Source organism: Stenella coeruleoalba (assembly GCF_951394435.1).
Source record: "Stenella coeruleoalba genome assembly, chromosome: 14".
Classification (NCBI taxonomy): Eukaryota; Metazoa; Chordata; class Mammalia; order Artiodactyla; family Delphinidae; genus Stenella; species Stenella coeruleoalba.
The window spans coordinates 50,316,243-50,331,777 of NC_137160.1; the positions used below are offsets into that span (position 1 = coordinate 50,316,243).

The following is a 15,535-nucleotide window of genomic DNA, read 5'->3' on the forward strand; positions in this document are numbered from 1 at the left end:
GAAGGTGGTGGGAGAGGAATAAATGGCAGTGTTTGGGTGTCATTGCTGCAATGACCAGAAGGCAATATCAGCATTTAGTTTGCAGAAACCAGAGCTGACATCTCACAATGCTTCTGGCATCCTACGCAGGGAACCATCCTGCCCTAAATACCAGCAGCTCCCTGACCACAAATAGCGGATGCAGTGACCAGGTGAGGGGGCAAAGGAGTCAGATTCAGATGGAGAAACAGCACAGAGTTCGGGCATGTGGAATGAGGAGGGGGGGCTTTGCCAGGTCAGAGCCTCACTTACTTCTTTTTAGAACAAAGAAGGGGCTTGTTGACCTACAGCAGTGTGCAGTCCTCCGGCCTGTGGCGAGTCACACAGGTCTGCTCCTGATACCACGTTGCTTTGTGAGGCTTGCTGGTCAGTGTATAGCTGCAAGCCCACAACGCAAGGAGGCAGGATGGCCACGTGGTTTGTCTGATTCCTTTCCTGAGCTGCCTTTCTCCAAAAGTCGATGAGGCCCTGAGAGATGGGTGGGCCCCAGATTGCTCTTGCTTTACAGAATTGTACGAAGTGACAAAATGCATGTTTAGAAACAGCAGGCAAATGGTAAGGGCACACATGCGCGCGTACACACACACGCACACACACACACCAATAACAGGGAAGCTTCCTGGCTGAAAAGAAAGTGGAACTTCTTTTTCTTTCAAGTTTACAAATACCAAATTTGCAGTGTCAAAGCAAAACAAGTTCTTTGAAATGGAAAGGGTGGTCACATTATACACATGGTGTCAGAAGTTTTCACCCAGAGAACCACAAAGCAAGCGTGCATATACATACCCAACTTGGGCACTGTCGCGGTACGGCAGCACTGAAAATATACTACAGAAGGATCTTCTGCCACTGATAAGGACTATTCTAAAAAAAAAAAAGAACAAATAACAAACACACTAAATGCAAAGCCTCAAATAAATTTTAAAAATCTATAGCAATTAAGCATTCACAGAATTCACAGCAGTATTTGCGCCCTCCCGCCACCTCCTCTGACAGATGGTATTCTGCTCCCCTTGCAAAATGCAACCTCAGCGCAGCACAATTACCCGGCCTCTCCTCATCCGAATTTTAACATGGTGAGACTGGCGAGGGTCTCCAAGGAGCACATGTGAATCCATTCTCTGGTGAGAGAGGCTGGCTGTGGGCCGCATGTATTATACAAGACGGAGCAGACGGAGCTATGGGTCCGGGGTGCCCAATGCTGGGTGAACCGTCATGCCACATTTAAACAATCAATTTCTACTTTGCAGTAAACAATGCAAGAGCAATAGTGCCAGAAACCATGAGCAGGAAAGACACTCAGATGCCACTGTGATCATTAGGGTTTTTCATATGCTGGCAGCGTGTTAGGTTCTGAGAATAAACCGAGGGGAAAATTACATAATCAGTCTTAGCCTCCATTCCTGCTATAAAGATACTACTGGAAACAGTTCTCCATGACGCTCTTATGCAATCAAAGGCACTTAAGAAAACGTTAAAAAAAAACCTCTCAAAAGTACTTATCTTGGCATCTGAGAATAACTTGCCAAAGAGAACTGCTGATGAAAAATTGGAGAAAAAGTGGAGGAGATTAAAAACCAAGATCCTTTAGCACCACAGTAACACACATCAGATATGGAGCTGACTGACTTTTGTCATCTTTTCCCTCAATAATTATAAAAATAAAACCAGGGGAAAAAAGCAGTAGTACTAACAGCATCAAGGTTTGGGTATTCTGACCTTGTGTTAAAACTATGATATTAAATTGCTTACATGCTCAGGATTAAGTCAGCTTCTCTGGCAGGCAAACCAGGCCCTTTGTTTTCTGGCTCTTTCTGTCTCTCTGGTCTCAACACACATGATATTTGTCTCTGCATTTTATCACTCATCCATGCTAAAGTACTTGCAGTACCCCACCTTTAAAAAACTTTTTTCATAAGGTCCCTGGTGGGGACTTTTCTTTTTGGCTGTGTGGCATGCATGCAGGATCCTAGTTCCCTGACCAGGGATTGAACCCGTGCCCCCTGCAGTGGAAGCATGGAGTCTTAACCACTGGACAGCCAGGGAAGTCCCCACCCATACCTTAAAAAAAAACCTGTTGTTTCATATCTCTGTCCTTTGCATGCTATTTCTTCTGACTGTTGTGTCTTACTAGGTACGCTGGATGAACTCCTATTTAATCTTCAAAACCCAGCTCACGAGTCACCTCCCCAGGAAGCATTTCCTCCCCTTTCACTGAGTTACTCATTCTCTTTCGGGTGCTGCCTCTACTCCTTATTTCCACTTCCAGGAGCACCCTGATCACAAAGTGCTGCTAAACATTTGCTGCTCTCTTCTAGAGGACGAGTTGAGGGTTTCGTACACGGAAGCCCCTCCAGAAACACAGTCTGGGCAAGGTTGGGCTTCAGAGCAGCACCTGAGTGCCCATCCCTGGGAAGGCAGGACCAAAGCTACATTCCCAGCTTCAAATACCAGCTCTGTCACCTTTGTATAACCTCAAGCAGCCCACTAATTCTTTAGTTTCCTCATCTAAAACAATGGGATAAAGTGAGTAGATCTCTTATGGGAATGTTGTAAAGAGCAAGTGAGTCCCTATATGGGAGAGCCCCCAGGACAGGGCCAATAATACACGCTCAATAAGTATTCATGATTTGTTACTGGGAACTGCCTTCTTGGGTAGAGGTAAGTTTTCCCACCAGAGTCTGTGGGTTCAGAACCTCTTCAGACCTCTATGCTAAAATACACAGGCCTGCTAAGGTGAAAGGTCGAGAAAGGACAGCTGAAGGCCGACACGTGTGGCCTGTCACAAAGGTGTAACACGTACACAGAGGCACTGCTTCCAACCCTTTGGCCCTGTGCTGACAGTGTCTGACCAGGCAACGTCTAACGCCATCCGGGATCCTTAAGTGTTCTCTCTTATGCCAAAAACTGGCTTCTTGTTCTATTCCCAGAACCCTGCGGAGTCTCTGTTGGCTGTGGGAAGTTTTGATCGCTTCCAGGTAGAATATTCTATTATAGCAATAATATTCACTTAAGGACATTAAAAACATGCAAAGAACTTCGAAAGTCAGAGCAAAGAAAATCACAGTTGCAACAATGGTGGGTGAGCACACTGATACATGAACACAGCTCAGGAGCGTCCACCAGCCAGGGGTGCATGTTGGGTACTGGATGCACATGTGGAGACGTATTCTCAAATTCTGTATTTCATTCCCTCTGTGCTCAAGAAGCAAGAGAGAGCATACTTTAAAATGCTGGTATTGTGGTTTCAATCGTGTTCCCCCAAAATACGTATTGAAGTCCTAATCTCTAGAATGTGTGGATGTGGCCTTATTTGGAAATAGGGTCACTGTGGATGTGATCACTTAGGAAGAGGCCATAATATATCAGGGTGGGCCTTAGATCCAATGACTGGATTTCATAAGGAGAGAGATTTGGAGATTTCTAGAAGAATACAGAGAGAAGAAGGCCACGTGGTGACAGAGGCAGGCATTGGAGTTACTCTTCTCAGCATGACTGCCAACGCCGCCACCACTTCCACGACCACTTCCATTACTGCTAATGTTACTATGACGACAGTGCAGGCCTCCACTGCCTGCTAAGGTGTACCTTATCCTACAATCCAGGGAGGGGTGGAAGATTCCTGAGAAACAAGTTATAGGATCTTCCTCTCCTCCTCCCTTCCTTCCACAAATATTTTTGGAGCACCCACTCATGCCAGACATGGTGCTAGGTGCTGGGGACCCGCTGATGCATGACACAGACAAGGGCTCATCCTCACAAAGCTTATGGTGTTGGGTGGGAGGTAGTTATGCAGGGGTGTCAGTTCTCTGACTGGGGACTAGAGGGCGCTAGCGCACATCGGAGGGACAGTTAATCTAGCTTGAGGGAAGCTAGGTGGGCTTCCTGGAGGAAGTGATGGCTAAACTGAGACCTTAGGGAGAAGGGACAACAGGCTACAAGGAGAAGATACGTTGGCAGAGGGATTGGTATGAGTCAAGGCTGGGAGGAGGAGTGGAAGGCCTATTTGAGGAACACAGGTGCTGTAAAACTCTTCACTGACTTCCCTTGCCTAACCCATCAGGGTCTCCACTCCCCTCCATAAATCACTTTGACCAACACTCACAGCACACCCAAAGCTCAGGCTGGTAGGCTGCTCTCTAGAACACCCACACTGAGTCATATACTTGCTAAGATCAGGTCTGGATGCCCTCCACCTGTTTCTGCCAGCTGTATTTGTTAGTTATACTTTGTTCATTAAAGATTGCACAAACTAATGACATATGAAAATCAAAAAAAGGAGAAACACTGTTTCTATAAAAAATAACACAGTGCTTTAAAATATTTTCAAACAAGGCAAATCACTAAAAACAAAAACAAAAAAACTCCTGCAGTTGAAATAGGTATGGGCAAGACGTCTATAAAAGATAAGAAAGAATTGTAAAAATCCAAAAGGATTCTACACTTAGTTTCTTGGGTCACTTTAAAGAAGTTCCATCTGGACATGGAAGCAACAGGTGGGAACGATGATAGCGTGAGGTCAGTGACACAGACAGAGTCTGCTCCGTGAGCCCCAAAGGCAAAGAAAGACCTGGCATCACAAACCTGTGGAATGGGCGATCGCCAACATGCCTGAAATGAAAGTGTGGGGTTTGAACTACGTATGTCATTTCTGTGGGTATTTTTTCCAGCATTTACTAACCTCTTCCCTTGACCAAGCGATTACTGTAAATAATTCAGCAGATCTGGACCTGGGGCTCAGGGGGCCAGGCATGGTTAGGATGGCGATGGTGACGGAGCCTCTGCTGGGTGAGTGCCCCCAAGGTGCAGTGAGGAGAGGGGACAGGGAGAGGACAGGCAGCAGAGCGCACGACTGCAGTGAGAGACTGAGGGAATGTGGCGTTTGCCAGGGCTGCCGTAACAAGGTGCCATGCACCTAGCTCTGTGGCAACGGCTCCCACAACAGAAATCAGTCATCTCAGGCTTCCAGAGGCCAAGGTGTGGAGGGCCAGGTTCTCTCCCTGAGGGCAGGCCCTGTTCCTGGCACCTATCCCAGCTTCCGGGAGCTCCTTGGCTTAGAGAGCATAACCCCAGCCCTCACAAGGCCGCATGGCGTCTCCCCATGTGCATGTCTGTCTCCAAGTTTCCCCCTTTTATAGGGACACCAGTGATTAGATCAGGGGCCACCTTGCTCCAGCACAATCTCATCTTTTTTTTTTTTTAACATCTTTATTGGAGTATAATTGCTTTAAAATAGTGTGTTAGTTTCTGCTTTATAACAAAATGAATCAGCTATACATATACATATATCCCCATATCCCCTCCCTCTTGCGTCTCCCTCCCACCCTCCCTATCCCACCCCTCTAGGTGGTCACAAAGCACCGAGCTGATCTCCCTGTGCTATGCGGCTGCTTCCCACTAGCTATCTGTTTTACATTTGGTAGTGTATATATGTCCATGCCACTCTCTCACTTCGTCCCAGCTTACCCTTCCCCCTCCCCACGTCCTCAAGTCCATTCTCTATGTCTGCGCCTTTATCCCTGTCCCACCCCTAGGTTCTTCAGAACCTTTCTTTTTATTTCTTTTTATTTTTTTTTTTAGATTCCATATATATGTGTTAGCATACAGTATTTGTTTTTCTCTTTCTGACTTACTCTGTATGACTGGACTCTAGGCCCATCCACCTCACTACAAATATCTCAATTTCGTTTCTTTTTATGGCTGAGTAATATTCCATTGTATATATGTGCCACATCTTCTTTATCCGTTCATCTGTCGATGGACACTTAGGTTGCTTCCATGTCCTGGCTATTGTAAATAGAGCTGCAATGGACACTGTGGTACATGACTCTTTTTGAATTATGGTTTTCTCAGGGTGTATGCCCAGTAGTGGGATTGCTGGGTCGTATGGTAGTTCTATTTTTAGTTTTTTAAGGAACCTCCATACTGTTCTCCACAGTGGCTGTATCAATTTACATTCCCACCAACAGTGCAAGAGTGTTCCCTTTTCTCCACACCCTCCCCAGCATTTATTGTTTGTAGATTTTTTGATGATGGCCATTCTGACTGGTGTGAGGTGATACCTCACTGTAGTTTTGATTTGCATTTCTCTAATGGTTAGTGATGTTGAGCATCCTTTCATGTGTTTGTTGGCAATCTGTATATCTTCTTTGGAGAAATGTCTCTTTAGGTCTTCTGCCCATTTTTGCATTGGGTTGTTTGGTTTTTTGATATTGAGCTGCATGAGCTGCTTGTAAATTTTGGAGATAAATCCTTTATCAGTTGCTTCATTTGCAAATATTTTCTCCCATCCTGAGGGCTGTCTTTTCGTCTTGTTTATGGTCTCCTTTGCTGCAGCGCAATCTCATCTTAACCAGTTAATTACATCTGCCACGACTCTATTTCCAAATAAGGTCTCATGATGAGGTACAGAGGGCTGGGGCTCAGCATAAGAATTCTGAAAGGATACCATCCAGCCCATAGCAGGGAGGTAGGAAGGAGGAAAACAAGCTGAGCGTGGTGTCACCGAGGTTAGAAGTCCCCTCTGGAGCCCTCTCATCCTTGCTCTTCCAGGACAGCACTGGTCCTAAGTGTGTCCTAAGCGTGGCCCCAGCCCCGCCCATCTACTGGCCCTAATGATGGTTTTCTTCTAAAGACTGCTGTGGACCACTGGTGGGGACCAAGGTCTGGACTCCCCCCGGCTCCCAGGCCCTCTCGTCAAGCAGAGAGTCAAAACTGAACCACCAAGGGAAGGTTCTCTCCAACCTCTCAACCTTTTTTTTTCTGTGTCTCATTTTATTTCCTGTAAATCAAACTGGTTGAAAAGAAGCAACACGCATTCCCAGGCCGAGCACTTTTCTGCACAGCACATCGCACAGGAGAAGCCCCAAGCACAGGCGCTTATGACTGAAAATAATTTCTCTCAAAAGCCTCGTGCAGAGTCACAGAAAAAGCCAGCATGCCCTCCGTGCTCCTTAAAGAGGTACAGATAGTAAAACCGTAATAAACCCTGCCTATGGACCCCGGGTCTACAGCCCAGGTCCTCCTTCCCCCTGTGGCACCAGGGAAGAAGCAGAGGACAGTCAATGGGGCAGTCATGTTTGAGAGCAGCTCTGGGGGCCACTTCGGTGACAGAACAGGCTGTGCCCAGGAGTCTCAGTGAGGTGTGGGGGTTATTGAGGCTCCTTCAAGTCTATCCACTCGCTGTCCTTCAGGACTGAGGTTTTGCTGACAATCGGTTAGGAACACCGATGATGATACTGACAAAGATGCTTCCCTGCCAGCCTCCTGCTGCTGGGGGGACGGAGGGTTCTAGTCTTTTAATAAAGAACAAAAGTTCTGGGGGTGGGGGGGTGGTTCCCTGGTGGCCTAGTGGTTAGGATTCTGGGCTTTCACTGCTGTGGCCTGGGTTCAATCCCTGGTCGGGGAACTGAGATCCTATAAGCCGCGTGGCACAGCCAAAAAGAAAAAAATAAAAGTTCTGGGAGTAGAAATGCGTGCTTGGGAAGAGGGAGGTGTTTCAGGGAACCTCACAGAAGATGCCTGACATCTATCGAATTGCACGGAGAGAGAAAAGGCGATGACATATTTCTTCTTTCTAGAAGGCCCGTCCAGAGTTGGTAACTAGCTGTTTTGTTTTTTGGAACGTGCCACTTCCTCCAACTCATTTTTCAAACTAAACTAAGCTGACAGATCGGAACTGATGAGATGACAAACGAGGTTGTAATTCAGTTATGACCCATTCGCCCAGTTCCCTCCAAAATTTTCAATACAAAAATGAAAGGTTACAACTTGACTTCAGTTACTGTACTTTTTTTTTTTTTAACTATCTTACTTTACATAGTAGATAAAAGCTGCGGGAATCTTTTATATTTTTGTTTTTCCTACTGAGTTCACCCTTTAAAGAGACAGCCCTCGAGCTCGATGCTCTGTCCATTATCTGAAATCTTTTTAAGTCTCTGAACACTCCTGTCAAGGGATGAGACAGACCAGTCCACTCACTGCAAAGAGCACTTCTCTGCCTGTTCAGAACGCAGTGATTCTCACGGCAGACCCAGGAGGGGGCACTTCCGGTGCAAGTGGCAGCCATCGCTTGTGCTCAAGGCAGACATTCGAAAACCAGATGACTTCAAAAGGATGCAAAGTAATGCCTGAGGGAGGGTGATGTCCACTTGAAACCAGAGCTCTTGTCTTCCACTGCTCTCAAAGACAAGCGCCCAGAGGAAGGGTCCTGTCCTAACAGGACCATGAGGGTCACAGGACATAATGTGTCTTTGGCCGGTGGCTAGTCTTCAGTCTTCATGCTCACCTTCCATTCTGATGACCCAGATCTACCTGGCCAGCAATCAGCTCTCTGTTGGCACTAGCTAGCCTCATAACGGTTGTCATTTTCAAGGGTGTCTCCTCCCCGAGGGCCGAGATCTGTCTTTACTTCCGGTTAACCCAGGAGACTCGGGGGCCCCCGGTGCCCCCTGTGAAGATGCAGATCAGTGTGAATGGTGACTGGCTCTTCTCTACTAACCAAGCGGCAGTTCCCAGTCCCCAACCACCATCCTCAGGATGTTCAATGGCCCCCTCCAGACGCTAAGGCAGGGGGTCCTGGACTCCTCTCTGTCGTGACAAAGGGTTTGCTTATACATGTGTGAACAGTTTTTGAAAGAACTCAGGTCATTTCTGAACTTCGTATCAAAATGAATTCACTTTTAGAAGACAATACACTATACGCACACCCCCTCTAATTTTCTATAAGAATAAGGTTACCAAAGAAGATCTATGGGACTTCCTTGGCGGTCCAGTGGTGAAGACTTCGCCTTCCAATGCAAGGCGTGCGGGTTCAATCCCTGGTCGGGGAGCTGAGATCCCACGTGCCTCGGGGCCAAAAAAACCAAGGCATAGAACAGAGGCAGTATTGTAACAAATTCAATAAAGACTTAAAAAAAAAAACAAAAAAAAAAACAAAAAAAGAAGACCCGTGATGCTTGTCCTTGATTTTTGGTTGGCCAGAGTTCTCCTGATCAAAGCCAAGCCAGAGCACGGCAGTCGTCTGCCTAGCACCCTCCACAGCTCCCATCTCACTCACGGTGAAAGCGGACATCTTCACGATTCACCCTCCCAGGACTCCTCAGGGTGCATCTCTCCCTCCTCTCTCCCTCTCTTCCACCCACACGGCTTTCCTATGGCTCCCCAGGCACAGCCCTTGCGTTCCGGCCTCAGCACCTCTGCAACTGTCCATCTACCCTGAACGCTCTTCCCCGCTGGGACCACACGGGGCTGGCTCCCTCACCTCCTCCCCACGTCTGCTCAAAGGTCTCTCCATCAGTGGAGTCTTGCCCCAGCACATGCCCTGCCCCCACCTCAGCAGCTTCAGTTTTCCTCCAGAGCACATCTATCCCATCTCTGGTAAGACACACTTACTTGTCTATCATCTGCCTCCCCGACTGGCCTGTAACTCCATGAGACAGGATCACGGCTTTACGCACAGATACATCTCATCACTTAAAAGAGTCCCAGTGCAGAGCAGAGGTCAGCACCTAGGCGCTGGAAAGACTGAACACAGGCTATCACTGCGTTCTTCATAGTTAAGGGACTGCTTTCTTAGGTGCCGTCTATCCAGATGCACTTGTCTCCTTCCAGAAAAATGGCTATTTACACGTAGGCGGTTCAATGGAATGAGGCGGAATGGTTATTCCCATTGGCTATGTGCCATGCCCCCTACCCTCCGTGGGGAGGGGGGCTTGGAAAATCCTAGTCCAACAATGGGGCCGTCCTAATACAAATCCAGTGTCCTAAAACGTGACACTCGTGCAGATCGAAGCTCGCTCGACAGATGCGACTGACCCTGGCTGGGTGCAAAAGTGATACATTTCTGGGATGCTATCTCCTTCTATCAGGACGAGCTACGTCAGCTCACTCTGTGGTGACCTCACATCGTTAGCCTCTATGGAGCACACTGTTTAAAACCTAAATTCCGAGATATTTTTCACATGAACCTCTGAAAAGTCTGTACCCTGTCCTGTAATTGATCATCTACCTCTGTTACATTTATCCCTGCTAAGTTTAACCTCGGGGAGCCGTTGAAGGAACCGAGCCTTCGTTCTCCGCTATAACACAGTCTCCTCCTGCTTTTGGTCTTCCACGTGGGCCACCACGAGGCTGACTGGCCTTCACGCTGCAGAGGAGATGATGCTCAAGGGCATACCACGTGCTCTTCCTCCCAAGCTCCCTTCAGGCTGACGAAGCTTGGCTAACACACTTCAGCTGCCTGCAGGCTCTCCAGCTGCACAGTCACCCAGCATCCCTGAGAGATGCCGTAATATGGAACAGTCTAATGTTCTGCTGAAATCAAGAAATGTCAACGTGGAGGTCCTCTAATTTACTAGCCTAGTTATTCCATCAATAAGGACATGAAGTTAACATGACTCTTTCTCAGTGAAGCCATGTTGGCTGTGGCCACTTCCATTCTTTTCTAAAAGCTCACAAACCATCTGCTTAACAGTCCATTCCAGAACTCTGCCAGCAATCAGCTCTAGGCTTGCTGGTTTACAATTATTAGAACTTATCCTCTGCTACCACCTCAGTCTCTTTTTGACTTTTTTTTTTTTTTTGGCTGTGTTCATTGCTGCCTGTTGGCTTCCCATAGTTGTGGGGAGCGGGGGCTACTCTTCATTGTGGTGTGTGGGCTTCTCACTGCGGTGGCTTCTCCTGTTGTGGAGCACGGGCTCTAGGCACACAGGCTTCAGTAGTTGTGGCACGCGGCTCAGTAGTTGTGGCTCACAGGCTCTAGAGCACAGGCTCATTAATTGTGGCACACGGGCTTAGTTGCTCCGCGGCATGTGGGATCTTCCTGGACCAGGGATGAAACCCCCGACCCCTGTATCGGCAGGCAGATTCTTAACCAATGTGCCACCAGGGAAGTCCCTCTTTATCACTTTTTAAAGGCAATGTGTGCCTGGCATTCAACTCAGAACTTCTTTTATTCTCCCCGGCACTTTAAAGATCATTTTTATTTCTAAATTCTTTCCATTCCCTGATCTAGTCCTGAAGACTGAAACATTCAAAATGTAAGGCCTCTCCACTCATTTATTCCACAAACACTTGCTGAGGACCTCCTGTGTGCCCAGCACCTTGCTTTGTTCAGTCTACATTTCTTCACAGGTCTACTTGTTAAAGATGCTGATGCTAGCCCAGCAGCTGACATCTGCTCTGTCCTTGTACCATCAACCCCAAGAAGTTTACCATCCCTTTCCTCCCTCTTCTGAATATGGTTTTAAAAGCCCCATGGCTATCACTGGTGTTTTATTTTATTTTATTATGGCAAAATATATGTAATATAAAATATGCCATTTAACCACTTATAGGTGTACGAGTTTGTATCATCAAGTACGCGCACGATGTTGCGCAATCATCACCACTATCTGTTTCCAAAACTTTTCCACTGCCCCAAACAGAAACGCTGTCCCCCTTCCCCCAGGCCCTGGTAACCTCTAGTCGACTTCCTGCCTCTAGGGATTTACTATTCTGGATAGTTCGTATAAATGGAGTCATATATTGTGTTTGGCCCTTTGGGTCTGGCTTATTTCCTTTTTTTTTTTTTTTTATAAATTTATTTATTTTTGGCTGCGTTGGGTCTTCATTGCTGTGTGCGGGCTTTCTCTAGCTGTGACGAGCGGGGGCTACTCTTCGTTGCGATGTGCAGGCTTCTCATTGCAGTGGCTTCTCTTGTTGTGGAGCACCGGCTCTAAGCGTGTGGGCTCGGTAGTTGCGGCACTCAGGCTAAGTAGTTGTGGCTCACGGGCTCTAGAGCGCAGCCCCAGTAGTTGTGGCGCACGGGCTTAGTTCCTCCGCAGCATGTGGGATCTTCCCGGACCAGGGCTTGAACCTGTGTCCCCTACATTGGCAGGTGGATTCTTAACCACTGCGTCACCAGGGAAGTCCCGTGTCTGGCTTATTTCAAACAGCATAATGTTTCTCAGGATTCATACACATTGTAGCAGGTATCAGTAGTTCATTCTTTTTTACGGTTGAATAATATTCCTCTGTATGTATATACCACTTTTGTTTATCCACAATCCGTTGATGGACACTTGGGTTGTTTCCACCTTTGGGCTATTGTGAATGATAATACCACGAACATTGATGTGAAAGTACCTGTTTGAATTCCTCTTTTCAATTTTTTAGGTACACCTGCCAGTGGAATTGCTGGGTCATATGGTAACTTTAGGTTTAACTTTTGGAGGAGCTGCCAAATTGTTTTCCATAGTGGCTGCACCATTTTACATTCCCACCAGCAACATATGAGGGTTCCAACTCGGAATCTGATGTCTGAATCTGGACTCCACCCCCCACCTTCTAGCCACGTGCTCTAGTTTCCTCCTTTGTAAACTGAAATGATGAGTGTTTTAGTTTCCTATGGCTGCAGTGATAAATTGCGACAAAGTTAGGGTCTTAAATCAACACAAAATTATCTTACAATTCTGGACGTCAGAACTCTGAAATGGGTCTCATGGGGCTAAAATCAAGGTGTCTGGAGCCACTTCCCACTGGAGGCTTGAAAGGAGAATCTGTTTTCTTGCCTTTTCCAGCTTTGGGGCTGCCGCAGCCCTTGGTTCCTGGCCCCTTCCTCAGCCTTCAAAGCCAGCAATGGGCAGTTGAGTCCTTCTCACATCACATCACTCCAACACTGACTCTCCTGCCTCCCTCTTCTGCTTTTAAGGACCTTTGTGATTACACCGGGCCCACCCAGACAGTCCAGGATAATCCTGCTGCTATTTTAAGGGCAGCTGATCAGCGATCTCAACTCCATCTGCAACTTTAAGTCCCCCTTGCCATGTACCTGACCTAGCCACGGGTCCTGAGAATAGGACAGTGACATCTTTGGGGGACATTATTCTGCCCAATACAACAGCAGTAATACCTTCCTCATGAGGTTGTTTCAAGGATTATTTGTATTTCTAAAGTCTCTCCATCCCTCCAAATATAGTCCTGAAGACTGAACTCATTTAAAAGGTCTCTCCAGGGGATGGAGAGAGGGGGAGTTGGGTGAAGGCAGTCAAAAGGTACACACTTCCAGTTATGAGATAAGTAAGTACTAGGGATGAAATGTACAACATGATAAATATAATTAACACTGCCATGTGTTACGTATGAAAGTTGTTAACGGTGGACCCTGGGAGGTCTCATCACAAAGAAAAAAACACGTTTTTGCTTTTTCTTTTACTTTGAATCTATATGAGATGATGGATGTTTCCTAAACTTACTGGGGTAACCATTTCATGATGCGTATAAGTCACATGATTATGCTGTACACCTTAAACTTATACAGCGCTGTAAGTCAATTATAGCTCAATAAAACTGGAAGAAACATAAAATAGAAGGTCTCTGCCTTAATTTACTCAACAAATACCCATTGAGATGAGTGAGTGAAACAAAGCCTATGAGGTACTTCGAGCCTGGTACCCAGGAAGCACTCACTAAATGTTACCCATCATCACTTTATGTTACTCTTAATTTTAGAATCCCTTTTGGCAATATGGATGCAGCCACAAGAATCCACTTCTCAGTCTGAACCTTCTGAGATCTGTCTTCCTAAAACCCAGACAAGCATTGCTTTCTTTTCATGACTATCAAGTCCAACAAGGCCTCCCCATCACCAGCCCGTCTTCGATTTAGGCAGAAGTAGACCTAGAGGGTGACAGCTCCCTCACCACCTGCCCCACCTGATGGGAGATGAAACACCTGCCAGCCAGGGAGGAACCCATCATGTCATCTGGTTCTAACAGCGGAGCTAAAGCTCCCACCATGGAATTTGTAGTCTGTGTCCAGGCTCTGTCCTTCTTCGCTCCTCCCGCCTGAGGGTCTGCAGCCAGAGTCCCACACGCTCTCAGCATGGTTCTCCGCTCTTGATCCGACGCAAAGCCTTCTGGCTGGTCCCCAGTGCCAGCCTCATAGAATGCACCGATTCCAGACAGAGGAAGACGGTTCTCACTTAAAGTGGGCTCCATCCTCCATCGGAGCCACACCTTCTAAGGAAGAGGCTCACCTCTGCTTCTCGTGCCGTTGGACTTGGTCTAATGTCACAGAATGAAGTGGGTGAGCACGGACCGGCTGGGGCCCCAAGGTTTACTTCTAAGTAGCTACCTTGATATTACGGATCATGAGGTTAACTTGGACGTTTTGTTTCTTCAGTGACACAAGTATTGTCTTTTATTGTATTTGCTTCTCAGTTTTAATATTTTTTTTCCCTTTCTATCTCAAAAATTTGCTTAAAACTCTCAGTCAGGTCAGGCTAGAACCTTATAACAGATGCTCTACTCATTTCCCACGCCGCGCTCTAGTCCTTGCTGAGACCGGAGCCCAAGTTCCCCTTGACGCCAGTGCCCCATGGTCAGCAGGCTTGGAGGCGGGGGAACCTCAGCACCAAGGTCTTCGGGTCCAGAACAGGGAGCGGGCCCTGGGTTCAGCCTGCTGTCCAGGAGGCTGGTCTGTGCTGCCCGGAGGTCACAAGGAGACTCCGGAGCTGGGCAGAGCTGTGAGCGGGCAGAAGTCGGGGCTGGAGTAGGGGCAAGCCTGCCCAGCTGGGAGGATGCCTCCCACGGGCCTGGGGGGCTAAGCAGGCCCCCTTTCAGTCTGTCTTCCCCGGCACAGGAAGAGGCGGACGCACCAGTGCTCAGGCCACTCTGTTCTCAGTCCAGACCTTTGAAGTGCTTTAGTGAACATCTCCAGGCTTCTCAGTAAAGCCTCTTTCCTCCCAACACGGCAGGCAAACCCGAGTCAAGTGGCTCCCATGTGGGCTGCAGGAAGGCCCCCTTTGGTGTGGTGTTGTGTGTGTACCCCGCACGCCCGAAGTGGGAGCATCGGAGACCCCCAGGCATCGCCCCGGCCCCTCCCTCCCGAGAGCATGTCCAGGCCCCCTGCTACCCACCACCGCAGCTCTGAGCTCATCCCCGTCCCAGGCCACCTCCAGCAGGACGACCTCACGCCTGCTGCCCGGCTGCGGTGGGTCCCCTCCCCCCCATTCATCAGCTCCTGACCACAATTTCCTCTGTCACCTCAGAAATCATAGTTTCTTCCTGGTGCCCTCCTGAGTTTTTCTTTCATCTGTCTGAGAACAGTCCATCCCTGCTAATAAATCAACCAGAGGGAGGAAGGAGAGCATCTCTAGGCCTTTCATCTTCTCTGGCACCGAAAAAGCAGTTCTCACCTACGCAGGTACAACCGGCTGTCACCACTGCCTATATTATATATAGCCCGTGCTGAGAGCTTGCTTTTCTGCCCTAAAGCCCATTTCTTAGATCTCCAGATAAGCTAACAGTCCCTCCTGGTTCCCTCTGAAAATTCCCCAGCAGAACTGCCAGCAACCGCATGCTTTCTGGACTGTTGACGTTGTTCCAGGGTCAAGGGTGTGCCGGGGAAGGTGGCTTCGGAATATACTATACACTGGTGATCCCATTGGTCCAAATCTTTTATCAACTGCATCCTCTCACTACAAACCATGCCAGGTGATTGATTATCTGACTTT

The 15,535-nt window shown here is 47.8% G+C and overlaps 1 protein-coding gene across 1 annotated transcript in view; it reads right to left on the bottom strand.

The window, feature by feature from the left end:
- The window catches only part of CABLES1 (Cdk5 and Abl enzyme substrate 1), a 105,545-nt gene that overhangs the window by 41,074 nt on the left and 48,936 nt on the right, over positions 1-15,535 (bottom strand). The window contains exon 4 of the mRNA XM_079943319.1: positions 826-903. Coding sequence (XP_079799445.1) covers positions 826-903 — 78 coding nt within the window. The remainder of the gene's footprint in view (positions 1-825; positions 904-15,535) is intronic.